The sequence below is a fragment of the Lissotriton vulgaris genome, chromosome 2_1 (assembly GCF_964263255.1).
Source record: "Lissotriton vulgaris chromosome 2_1, aLisVul1.2, whole genome shotgun sequence".
NCBI classification, from domain to species: domain Eukaryota; kingdom Metazoa; phylum Chordata; class Amphibia; order Caudata; family Salamandridae; genus Lissotriton; species Lissotriton vulgaris.
The window spans coordinates 771141909-771155431 of NC_141687.1; the positions used below are offsets into that span (position 1 = coordinate 771141909).

A 13523-nucleotide genomic window follows, 5' to 3' on the forward strand; every position below is an offset into this window, starting at 1 on the left:
TCCTACTGCAAAGCAGCATTGCTCAACAGCACCATGCAACTCAGTGTCCTACTGGAACACTGCACTACTGGACTCAATGTTGTGTTACTTCTATCCTAAGCGCCTGGGTGCTGTACTTTAGGGCATCAGGTCAGCTGAGCACGTTACTGCATGCGTGCTATTTGCAGTGCTTAATTTGAGCCGGTGGTTTCCAGTGCTCGGCCCCTGAACTTAATTGATTACCGGTGCTCAGCAGCGCACTTATGACACTCTGTCACATGGTGGTGCAGCTCATTTAATTTAGAGATGAGCAGAACAACGGTTGTTTATAAATACAATACACATAAAAAATAAATTACTAATACCTGCCTCCTCAGTCATTTTTTAGCTTTGGGGACCTGGAATAATCTAAACTGTCGCACTTGCAGGCGAGAGAGATGGTTAGTTGTTTTGGCAGCGATTACAGGGGTGATGGGGGATGCAAGCTGCTGTGGCCTCCTGGTCAGAGCCCTGGCACTGTTTTTTTTTTTTTTTTTACAAATTAAGCACTGCTTATTTGAAGGCAGTGCTACATCAAGCACGGACATTCAATGAAGGAAATTCCTTCCTTAAAAGTGTTTAAAATCATGTGCATTTTGTTGAGCGTACATCGAGGGCCACAAGTAATTGAATAGACTGAATCACGTTGTTTAAGGCTGCAATTCATGATTTGATGGGGATGCTAATGAGATACCCACATTTTTGGCCATTCACCCTACATAGGCACACAACTTCCCACACTATTCCCTTTATGCCCCTCTTCACAATTGTCCATGCTTAATTTATGCAGGTGTTTGTAGGTGGCCGGCATCGCGACCTGTTTTTGAGACAACTGTCATTGTCATAATTTGACCCACTGCAAGAGCAAGTAAGACAGAAAAGAGAGAATTATGGATAGGGTGACCATATTTTGAAAAACAAAAATTGGGACATTTAGCAAAAATAGAAGGACTACAATTTTATATCAACCGAGTAGCACAGAATGACTGCGCTCATCAACGCAAATATAGAAGAGGCACTACAGAAAATAAATAAAATGCAATTCTCAAACCCAGTATCATACCTTTTAATTAAATTGTTTACTTATGCCAGTCACTAAATAGCTCTGCTCCAGAACACATAAAAAAGGCCTCAGTTTTCAGTTTACCTTCTATAAAAACCCAGACATAAAGCAAATTTACTAAATCTGGTGAAAAACCGAGACTGTCCTGGCAAGTTAGGATGCCTGGACACCCTAACGAAGGAAGAGAAAGACAGAAACACAATGGCGAAAGGAGAAAGCAAGGATGAAAAAGAACCTGTAAAAGTGAGATAACGGGACAGGAAGTGTAAGGCGGTGGAAGAAAGAGGCAATTAATACTGTGCAGCCTTGGTATTCGATGACACCGCCCCTGGAGAAAACTTGCCGCCCGTGTACTTATTTTGATCAAACAAAACACTGATTTTATGCACCTGTTTAGCGCCAGAGCACAATTCTTGCTGTAAAGATGCTTTTCAGCTGCAAGTAGGGAAGAGTGCAAAAGAAAGTGCTGGAAACAGATCGGTGTTATGGATCTAGGTGTGATTTACCAACATTTTGCATTACAAAAATGAATCCAGACTGCTTCAAAATATTTATTTGGGATTTTCTTTCTAGAGCAAAATTTTAGTTTGCCCTGGAAAGAAGCTCTAAAGAAGGCTTCTTAATCGAGCAGCTCGTGAGCTACTGCTAGCTCTCCAGCGGCTTGTGAGAAGCTCTCCTGTGTGCAGCCCAGTCTACTAAATTAAAACATTTTGCTTGGTTGAATTAATATATGTATACCAAAATCGAAAAATTTGTATTCAAGACAAAAACATGTGTATTTTCAGAATCCATAATTTCCAAAACATATGCAAAACTGTTATTTGAATGAGGAATCATGCAGCATTGGAAGACTTATTTCAAATATTATTATCTTGGAATTATTACCTTAGTGCCTGGGGCATTGCAGGTGTGGCTGTTCTGTATTACTCTTGTTGAAGCATTCCAAACCGACAAAGCCTTTTTTACATTACTGCTGGCAATCCTGCACTGAGATGATCACAGCAGGTAATCTTGCGTAGGGTGGTCTCTAATGCAATCTTGTCTAATGTGTACAACACCGATAATATTAGTAGCTCTGAAGGATTTTCATTGAACATAAGTAGCTCTTATTACTGAGAAGGTTAGAGACCCCTTCTCGAAAGTAATGAAAAGTGTGCTACCCAACGCTTTGTGTTGCTTTGTATCAAAGGGGTGTCTCATGGACGGTACATGGGCGTTCCCATCCAACCACCTATGATTTTTAACGCATTTCCCTATCTACTGACATTTGTAGCGGGGGCTTTTTGTCAAAAGAGAGAGCCTTGTTGAGGCTGGTGTTAAAAAGGAGAAATGTTTTTATTTCTCCAAACCTTTCTGACTTTGCATTTGTGCTGCACTGTACAACACACACCGAAACTAGGAAACATTTTTAAATGTGTCTAAGCATAGTATTTTGTACAAAACCTAAATACTAGACATCACACAAATACAATTTGCACTATGGTGCAGAGGTGTGTGTGTAGCTCTAGGCAGTCTCCCCATGTGCCAGCGCTAGAAAGAGAGCAGGACAATGTCATATATCTGTAGACATGACACTGTCTTGCTCTCCCCACCCACCCACACAACACAGCAGAGCACATTTGGTGGCTGTGCTGAGTTGTGTTTTAGTAAATCCTACCCATAGTATCTTTAGCTGTCCATCGGTACAATCTCACAAAAGAGGCTCTATAGCGTTTCATAAAATTATGTCTCTCTTCCGAGCACGTACTCCGAGCCATGGAGCCATTACAGTAATTGTTCACGTTACTGTTGGAGTTAAAACTAATGTTTAACAATGTGTATTCATCTGTTGGCACATCCTGCAGTAGAAAAGCAATTTAAGAAAAGTATGATCTTGAAATTAATCATGCAAATTACATCACTGATGCTTTATTGAATGCTCAGTAATTAGAAGATGGTTAAACCAGCGGAATTCATGTCTTCATTCAGCTGCTCTGTCAATGCAGCAAAGATATACCTTAGACAGTTTTATTAACACAATGTTATGGTAAACCTGTTCTTATCTGCTGTAAAGGAATTCATTTGAGTGATTAATGACATGAACCTAAAGGAGCGAAGCGTGTGCCTTCTCATATTGCCATCATTCATCTTTCAGGACACCCTCGCTTTTTTAACCAGCTCTCAAGCGGACTGGACATTATAGGCCTGGCTGGTGAATGGTTGACTTCCACGGCCAACACAAACATGTAAGTAGGACCTCTATGTATATTTCCTAAGTATTAATGCTAAGTTTTCCTTGCATCCTCAAACAAACTGAAATGCATAAGTGATACGCATGTGATCCTGGAGAAAGGGGAAAATATTTCATGGGGGAATACAGTTGTCCTAAAAAATAGATGGTCTACTGCAGTGGAGGTTTTTATCTGGTGCAGCATTGTCTCCCCTTTACGTGTTCCACAGGTGAGAATGGGGAATAACTTGGTTGGAGTACACATCCGGGGGCATTTTTAGAAATTATTTTTAGGGGGGCAAACATTCAGTAGCGGCAGCTGCAAAACTCAAATGGGGGAGGAGGAAGGACAGGGGAAACATACTTGTTCCGACTTTGCCGGCCCCCTCAGTGCTCTTCTTTTCTCCTGATGGTGTCCCAGCACAGGCTCCCACCCAATCCCGGCGCTGCTCTCAAGAGCATGAGTGCTACGGCAACAAGTGATGGACGGAATGCTGAGTAAATCAAACATTCATCCCCAGAGATGAATCTGGGTTAAATCCATCATTCTTTTCCTCACTATGCCATCCCACTTTGGACCCAGCCATATGCAAATCAGTCTTGACCCTGCTCCTCATGGGAACAGTCCAGCCCAAACTGCAAAGCCGGGTCCTCACTGGAACTGGGAAAGATTTCTAGACCTGTTTCGGGGTATTACCCCTTATTAGCCAGGCTAGCTTGAATCTAGTGGCACAGGAAGCAAAGGACCCACATCTGGGCATACTCATCCCACTTCAGGCAAAAAGTGCTACAACAACAAATAACGGATAGAATGCTGAGTAAATCAAACATTGACCCCCTGTCAAGAGATCTGGGTTAAATCCATTGCTCTTTTGCGCACTGCTCCACCCCAGTTTGGACCCAACCGTATGCAAATCATTCTTGACCCTGCTCCTCATGGGAACAGTCCAGCCCAAACTGCCAAGCTGGATCCTCACTGGACCAAAGCAAGCATCCTGGGATTATTTATCAAGTGGGGGCAGAGGAAAAGAGGGTGGGGATCCCAAAACGCAAATATAGTCCGAACCGGTCAACAGAATGACACCAAAGTTTGCAGAAAGTTAGATCTTGGTGCAGAAAAGGTGTTTGTTTTGTAATTTGGCGTAAATTAAGTTGTTTTGGAGTTATTAAAAAAAAAGATTTATGTATATCTAGGGATGCGGAGGGTCTATGTATCCATCTCATGTTGAGATCTGATTGGCAACCACCACTTCAACTAGCTGAGTACCAAGAAAAATGAAGAAAAAAGCCAGCAGGGGGCAGAGTCGGAATACCCTGACTCCCAAGGACTGTGGACAAATTCATTTTTGAAAAAATGTTGCTGCAAATAAAAAAAAGTGCTGTCTTCTGCGCTTGTTTTATTTAGCCCCCCCCCCCCCCCAGGTGGAGGAGGTCCCGGGTAAATTGTTTTTTTTTTTATTATGAGGGAGGGTGGGTGCACAAGACCACCTAATCGGCCCAGGAATCCCATCCCCCACATGGCCCACTCCCCTTTATGTAAATAGGTGGCCCCAGGGGATGGAGTCCCTGGGGCAGATAACGGCTTGGGGAGGTGGGCAGTGCGGCCCCACTCTCCTTCTCAATATCGAGTCCTGGGCCGGGCCCTATGAGCAACCCCGATGCTCACAGTCAAAGGCCATGCACAGCATGGGGTTGGCTGTATGGGGGGTGTTGGCTGCAAGGACCTAGCCGCAGACCAGGTCCTGCAGCCAAACCCCCAATGGGGAGTTGCATTCATATATGGTAATAAAATATTACTTTACATTAAAAAAAGCCTTTAAATGCACTGAAAATACAAAGGTTAAAGAAACATTATAGTTTGGTGTGATTAAAAGTATCTGTTCTTATAACTTTAGAAAATCACAGAAAAAAACAAAGGTTAGAGCAACATTTTAGTTTGGTGAATTTTTCAGTGACAACATTAAAGTTTTGAACTAAAAGAAACACAGAAATTCACCAATTTTGGCTAGTAGCTATAACTTGCACCCTCACCAGGCACTGCTTATGACCTCTCAAATGATGGCATCACCTAGGACATGTTCTATGACATCATTTATGACATCATTTATGACATCATCCAATGAGTGTGGTAGTTTGTTTTACAGTTTACATAGTTGCGGGTAACTACCATATTACTTTTATATGTAATGTTGTACAGCCTGTGTCCAGCTAATGGGTGTAAGTGCTCCTAATGCACCATAGCTGTATAAAGGTATTGAGCACAGTATAAATGTTTGCATTCAAGAGTAACTCTGTGTGCAAGTGACAGTTGACTTGTATTCATTATGCTCCACACCACATTTGGGTCCTGCAGAAAAAAGGTCCTACAGGAAAAAGATTCTACCTAGTAGATACTAACTTTTGTAAGTAGCCTTGAGTTATTAGAAAGAATCTTGATAGCATGATACTTTATACTTAACTTAGAAGACTGTTTACCCCAGGTACTAATGTGTGTGTGCTTGTTTTGATTCAGAAGATGGGCTATCTGTAAAATGTTCACCACAGTATGAAGGGTGTGAGTACTATAATCTTTAGCACCTTCAGATTTTGGTAATTTGTAGCAAATAGTGTCTTTTCTGACAACTGTTGCATACAAAGTTAATGTTGTCACTAACACATTCACCTACCTATAACGATTCTTTAACCTTTAGTTTTTTCAGTGAATTTCGAAGTTTTTTTTCAGTGCAAACTGCAATTTATCATGTTCTCTCAATCATAATGCGTTACAGCCAAACCTTTCGCCTTGATCACATATGCGCAGCATAATCAAACTTTACCTTTTATAATCACCATGTGACTGAGCAAAGATGATGGTACCTGACAACAGACTAATTCATGGTTAAGATCAAAAAGTAAAAAAATACAGACAGACTGGTGAAAACTGTCATAGATATACATATATGTTTAAAAGGCATAGCATACATTCTGCATGACAGTTAAATTCATGTCCTAATGTATATTGATTTTCAATAAATAATTATAAAGTGTAAAAGCCATAATGACCACATATACATATGTGCAAATATATAATATCATAGCCACTGCTGTTAGAACTTATACAGAGTTGTTGTAGAAACATGGGCAATAAATAGATGTATATATCTTGCCAATAGACCCAATATTGTGCCCATAGTAAGCTTAGTCATTTGTCACTGGACAAAATCATGATCATTAAAACATCCACCCAATATACCATGTTACACCTAGTTCTATATTGGTCTGTAAAAAAATAATTTTCCAAGAAACTATCTCCACCATCTTGTTCCCCCACCATCTAGCTCTTGTAGTTGGCAACTGTGGCCCAGCATAATGATATCATGGTAAAACACCACCTGTAATTCACATACAACAAATTGCTGTTTTTTTTAACCATCAATACCCATAAGAAAAAAGTACTATGTGCTAAAAGTGCATAAAGAAATTCGAGAAATTATGCACCAGCATAGGTTATGTACAATAGTTATCTCTATCATGTCTGGTTCATCTCATAATATATACAAATATCCATATCCGATTTGGAAAACCTTGATCTATAAACCTCTGTTTGACTTCATTCTGGCATTGAAATAAGTCACTTTCCTGACTACAGATCATACGTAATCTTAGCATTTCCCCCTACGGAATACTATCTTTCTAATGTCTGGGGTAAAAGCTGGAGGCATAAAGTATTGAGTTCCCGGCTGTAATTTTGTGATGTACTTTGGACTCAATTTTGTTGCTATTACCGGCCCTTTCCAAATAATAAATACATAGTCTATATGGCGCAGTCAGCACACCACATGTTCTTCCCAATCTGTATGATAATCTACCATAAGTACCTGCTCCTGCTACCAGCCCATGTGTAAACACATGTAGGTGGGGGAGAAGCAAGCACCAATGGCTCCCTCCTCAGTTGTTGGGAGACTTCATTGCCCAAAAGAAGAAAATATTGTTTAAACACCAGGTAATCATGGCCAGTATCATCCGACTGTGATTGTATAATCTTAAGGGCCTACTCCTGGGGTAATGCTCCACTGCTCTCAGTCCATCTTGATGCCTGATGCTAGTGTATGAAGAGGGGATGTCCAATGTCATCAATGGGTATTCTCTGGACCAGGGTATGTCGTATTTTCTCCTCAGAAAGTCACCAGTATCTTTGACAAATGATGGTAAACTCGTTACATAATCCTGTAAAAAACGAATCAACATAATGGGAAGCTCTATCTATAGACCATTTCTAGCTGAAATGATAGGTCTTACAGGTATCGGAATAGGGCCTTTATGGACTTTGGGGCGGAAGTATAAAGCCAGCATTACAGGATGCTTGTAGCGAAGGAACAAATACTCTTCCTTAGTTAACAAGCCTTCATGTTTCCACCTGGTTAATTCTTCATGAAAATCATTGTTTGTCTTCCTTTACATGTTGTATATTGATCTTCGTGTAACATGTCATGTCATCAAGATGTCTGTACGCTTCCATTAGATATTGTGTTCTTGGCCAAAGCACTATGTTGCTTCCTTTGTCCGAATTTCTAACTATAACTTGATTATTGCTTTGTAGCTTACATATTAAACTGTAATATTTTTTTGTGATGGTTGCTGCACTTTTTGACTGATTGTTTCGTTTTATGATTGAGTTACTTGATTTCCTCTGTTACTCGGTCATTAAAAATATCGACAGCATCACGTGGCATCATTGGCATGAACATTGATTCAGATTTAGAAGGGATTTTAATTGAACCAAATGCATTAAGGTCTTGTTCTTGCATAATCTGTTGAATTGATGTTAACATGCCAGAGTTAAGCCCTTCATTTTGCAGTTCATGTAAATCACGCATGAACTGGATATCCGATATTTGTAAGTTGTTCAAACTGGCATCGTGTTCTGGAGCTTCTATTGTCGATTTGACAGGATGCTGTCTCTGTCTATTTGGTAAGCTTACAGTCACTGAGGTTTGATATTAAAAGGCATCACTCTTCGTACACATACTTACCCTGTGGCCAGTCGCACCCAGGATAAGGGAGAATAAAACTAGCATTTATTCACAGAATGGAATGTAATTTGAGCCATAAGAAAGTCCAAATGTGACCAAGGGCTAAGGTGAATGAATTGAATGGAAACAGCTCAGTAGGCTAGAAAGAAAACTGTCAAAATACAATCTAAGTTACATGTTTTCTACCGTTTACATACAGACTCCCTAGTTATCTTGTATGAAAACCATAGAGGCCTTTAGGAACTGCTTACAAATCAATAGGAAAAAACATGGCAGAAGCATAGGAGTAAATCCCAGTATCAGGAGCTCCACAGCCTTTGGTTGTGTCTGGAATATTCAAAGCACCAAACAGGCTGTAGAGAGAGAAGAGAGAACATGCCAGTCTTCCCTACACTAATATAAACCCAAACACAAGGAACAAGCTTGTGTTAATGAAAGTGGCTTGCTCCGTATATGTATGTATGTATGTATGTATTGGCATACTTATATAGCGCTATGTCTGTCACCCAACGGTGACACACATATATACAGGGTGTACAAGAGGGTGAGACGCCTTGATGAAAGTGTGACAATCGGGAACATCCCCTCTGAGCCACCATGTTGTAAAGAACCACATGGGAATGCAATGATGAAGCATATCACCAACTAGGTTGATGAGTGAGGGTTCTTTTAAAAAACTCTAGCATTCCCCCTTTTGTCCTATATATGGAGCAAGAAACGTTCATTAAAACTGCTGAGTTGGTAGTGAGCTTGTCCCTTGTGTTTGGGTTTTGAATTTTCAGAGCTATGTGGTTGCCATGGACTAACCTAATTACATCTAGAAACTATCACTGACCTTTCTGGGGCTTCAGGCGTTGCTCCGTTGCCCCTTTTGGCTGCTTTTTAGCACCACCAACTAGCGCTGCTTCACTGTGCACAGCATGTTTTTACTGAGGAAAGGGATATGAGGGTCATGGTTCTTTCAGTTCAAGACCAGGAAAAAGGCTGAGCACTTGGAGGTGGGGCTTAGCCATTCAGCCAAATCCATAATGGCATCTTTACCCTTGCTTCCAAACCAAATCCTTGTTACCATGATTGTTTCCTGTCCTGCAATGATACATTTAGCCACTTCTTTTCCAGGAACTGGCATCATGAATGCTTCTGGTCCCATTTTATCTGTAGGATAATTTCCCCTTGAGTCATATTTCTGTCCCTGTGGATTTTACCTCCTTTCCATCTGTTCTTCCATTACCTCTCTTAGAATTGCTTCCACTCATTTCCTTGGCTCCGCTTGTTCTTTGTCTAGCAGTCTCACAATATGAATGGGGCTCTTCATATTTCCACCTTTTCACTCATCTTCTTTTTCCTCCAGTTTGACTTTGCCTTCTGGTTTGAAGAGCACTTTGTAGGTTGTGTGATTTCTATTCACTTCCTGATAACGTGGCTACTTAAAGGGATTGCCATTATCTCTGAGTCAAGAGTCCCCTGTACAAGGAGCAAACATTGGATCCAGCTTTCTACACAATCTCCTTGGGAAACACAGCTATCATGAGACTCATCATCCTTGGGCGAGGAAATAAGGGAAGGAGAATATAGCCCTCAGCAGTTAGATTCCACAGGATGCCATAGAATTCGTTGGAGACTAGCTGAGAGAAGAAATAGGTAAAAGGGGTTCATCAACATAAAAAAACTGTCATAGGAAGAGACCTCTGGTACCAGTCACAAGTGAAACAGAGGTCTGTCTCCCACCACTGACACATCATTTATGGGTCATTCACTGGGGGTCAAAAGGCTGGACTAAAGATCTTAACATCTCTGGTCCAGAAAATGTATTTCCCCAGATTCATTTGTTGTGTTACTGGGAAGGGACTTCTCTGTGAGTACCACAAAACTTTGCCAGGACAGCTCTGGGGATGATCCTCCTACTTTGGTCAATAACCCAAAAAACCACATCTAGAAAATTCTCATGGCAAGTTTCACTAGCTCCGAGGTCCTGGGTCACATGTGGTGACATACTTGCCCATTCATCACGCTAACCTCTATTAAATAGCTATAGAAGTTGTTTCTGGTCCCTCTACTAGGTGGCATGAAAACCAGATGTTGCTAATGGGAGAAATAAAGTAACAAAGGCATTCTGAAGGTAACTTCATCCTTCTGAGACTGATAAGTCTGGGTCTAAATCCCTCAAAAGCAGTAGCTCGGAAAGGGCTAAGCCAGTCGCTCTGCAGTAGCCGTTAACGACTAAAAAGGACTTCACTAATTTTGCAGGCAGAATCTGGCTTCAGCTGTGTCCACGAGATACAGCACTTGGGAAAGTGCCTTGTATTTGCCTGAAAATGCTTAAAATAAAGAGATTAACCCATAATGGCAAACATATTTTCAATAAAAAGAAATCATGTTTTCCCTCAACAGAATATCTTATAGCAGTGCAAAGTGGATATTGCCACTGGTAGGTGTTTCAGTTACAGTGTTACTTTGATTCCACTGCCTTTTGACTTTCAATTAGCCCAATTATTCAAGGTGCTCCATGCTTAACAGGCAAACTGAAATTTTAAAAATTGATCTGTCCTAAAAGAAGTTTTCAAAGCAAGCTTTTTTCGTTACCAAAAAGAGGGCAAGAAGTCTTTTAAATTGTGGGTATGAGCCCCACTCCTTACCTGCAGACAAACAAAAAAAACTGGTATCTTTCTGGACTGAAAAGTGTCTTGATTCTTCAACCACTGGATACTAGGATCTCCTTACCAGACCCGTGGTAATTCTGAGCCAGCTGATGACATATGTTACTGACCCAATTTGGAATACAAGATGTGTAGTAATTCCACAGATAGGAAGTAATTTACCCGGAAACTTTCGCAGATGATCTCTGAGGATAAAATACCAGGCTACAAAGTCTGGGAATCCATGAGGAAACACGATTTCTACATGTGATTCTCCAAAATTGTGTAATCTGGAGGTACTGATGCTCTAAATATTGTTAACTCTGTGGAACATTGGGGAGGAATACGGGTAGGAAAACACCTAATTTATAAGGGGCCGATAGTTAGGAATTCTTAAAATTACATTGGATGTTTTGCATTTTTGCATTTGTACAGTTTACCCTGAAACTGTCTCTTTTTTAAAATACTACCAGAATGTTTGATGCAGCAATTCCATGTTTTTGTTTCTGTTGTGTTTGTGTGAGTGCAGATGTAATGAAATTGAACCACATTCTAGCATTTTGCTTTTTTCATTACAACGCCATTCACTCAGAGCAAGTGATATTGAAATATTAAACAAAGAGCTCGTCTATTTTTTGGAAGTGGCCATGTTTCAAAATCTATGAAACTCTATTATTGCTTTTGACAGTAAAATTTAAATCAAAGTCAATATTAAGCGCAGTTTGTTGTTATGGTTCCTCGGCACCCACAGTCTTTCGAAAACCCTCCAGGCTATTTCAAATTGTATATTGATTTGTCTATGCTCTAACAAACAAAATATGCTAGGAGTCAACTATTTATCAAATCAAAGACATAGTTTCATTTGTTAAATATCTTCATAAACAGCATACATCGGTCTATCTATCTATCTATCTATCTATCTATCTATCTATCTATCTATCTATCTATCTATCTATCTATCTATCTATCTATCTATCTTTCTATACTTTAAATGTGTGAGATTTAGTAAAACAGACACATCCAAATGAAAGCGTAAATATACCACTGCAGGTTAGTGCAGACTTGGCGACTGGAACGTGAAGTATCTTTTCAGTTACTTCATTTATTGACAATAGCTCGTTGATTTAGACTAGCCATTTACTGAGCTGAACATGGCTGAAAGGGTTGTGCAGCCAATGAAAGAACCTTGGGCCATGTCATGGTGGGCTGAGTTAATTTTGCGTGCGAGGTGTCTAAAGTTCAAAAATATAACTCAGAGTGCTATGTGTTAAACCTAATTAACGTTAGACAGTACAAGCTGGGCTGAGGCACACCTCCATCTACAAGTGCTTCAGGAGCAATACTATCCAGAACTTTAACTCTTGTTTGCCAAATCTAAATATCTCAAAGGAGACCAGCCCTCTCTGGTTTCTCTACACCCCAGCATGGGCTGTGTACTTCCTCGCTGCAGGAAATTCGGGGACAAAACAATTTACTTTCTAGTTGATGGGCAAAAACATGAACTTTGTAAAAGTCAATAGATGGATGAGGATATCTTTTTAGGTTTCGCTGGGGAACGGAGCCGTTAGGCTCCGCCTCCAGAGAAATCTATTGAGTACAGTAAGCACTCTGGAACACGCCCCCCGTCCCATTGGCTAGCTCCATAAATGGAGCCTAGCCATTGGACGAGGGGCCTGTCCGTCAATGCCGGACCAGACACGGGGGCGTTCCCGAGATTCTTTGGCTTTGGCGACGTCACGCGACGCCGGGAACGCCCCCGAGTCTCCTCCGGCCGGGCCGTGCTTGCTGCTGTCCTGGGCATCGTGAGTGTTTTTCCCCGGCACGTTTCCCGCCTCCCTCCCGCCGTTCGTGTTCTCGTCCCGCCCCCCTCACGCCCCCTGTGTCCTCTCCCGCCCCCTCCCGCCGTCCGTTCCTCTCCCGCCCCCCCCCGTGTCCTCGTAGGTGCTGCCGCCATTTTTTAAAATTTTTTTTTAATCCGCGGCTGCCCACGCCGCACTTGTGCCAATTTTCGTGCCTCACGCCCCCTGTGTCCTCTCCCGCCCCCTCCCGCCGTCCGTTCCTCTCCCGCCCCCCCGTGTCCTCGTAGGTGCTGCCGCCATTTTTTAAATTTTTTTTTTAATCCGCGGCTGCCCACTCCGCACTTGTGCCAATTTTCGTGCCACCCCGCCTTGCAGCGCAAGAAGAGAGAGAGAGAGGAGCCGGCGCCCGTGCCTGACGGTGGGCGGGGCCGGCTGTGACAAAGAAGAGCCTCGTGGGCTCCATTTCCTCTTCCCCAGGCGGGAGGAAGCTGTTCTCCAGCTCGTGGGCAGCGATGTGCAGCTCCGGAGGTGGGGGTCCTACTGCGACAGAGCGGCCCTCCCTCCATGTGAGCGGGCGGGATGACCTCGGAGCGGAGCGAGCCCCTGGGGTGGCTGGAGGAGAATGCCTCGGCGCTGCCCGCCGCCCGTCCCCGGGGCCCGGCTCCGGGCGGGGCTCGGCGGCGGCGGAGGCCCCCAGCCCGCTGCTGCTCGTGAAATGAAATCCAATGCAACAACTATTCGGCTTTCCTCTTCACCCCTATCCCGTTGGTGTAAAGACAGGGCCGG

The 13523-nt window shown here is 42.3% G+C and overlaps 1 protein-coding gene across 1 annotated transcript in view; it reads left to right on the top strand.

The window, feature by feature from the left end:
• GAD1 (glutamate decarboxylase 1) overlaps nt 1-13523 on the top strand; it is a 205502-nt gene that overhangs the window by 77580 nt on the left and 114399 nt on the right. Inside the window, exon 6 of the mRNA XM_086956108.1 lies at nt 3216-3306. Coding sequence (XP_086812234.1) covers nt 3216-3306 — 91 coding nt within the window. The remainder of the gene's footprint in view (nt 1-3215; nt 3307-13523) is intronic.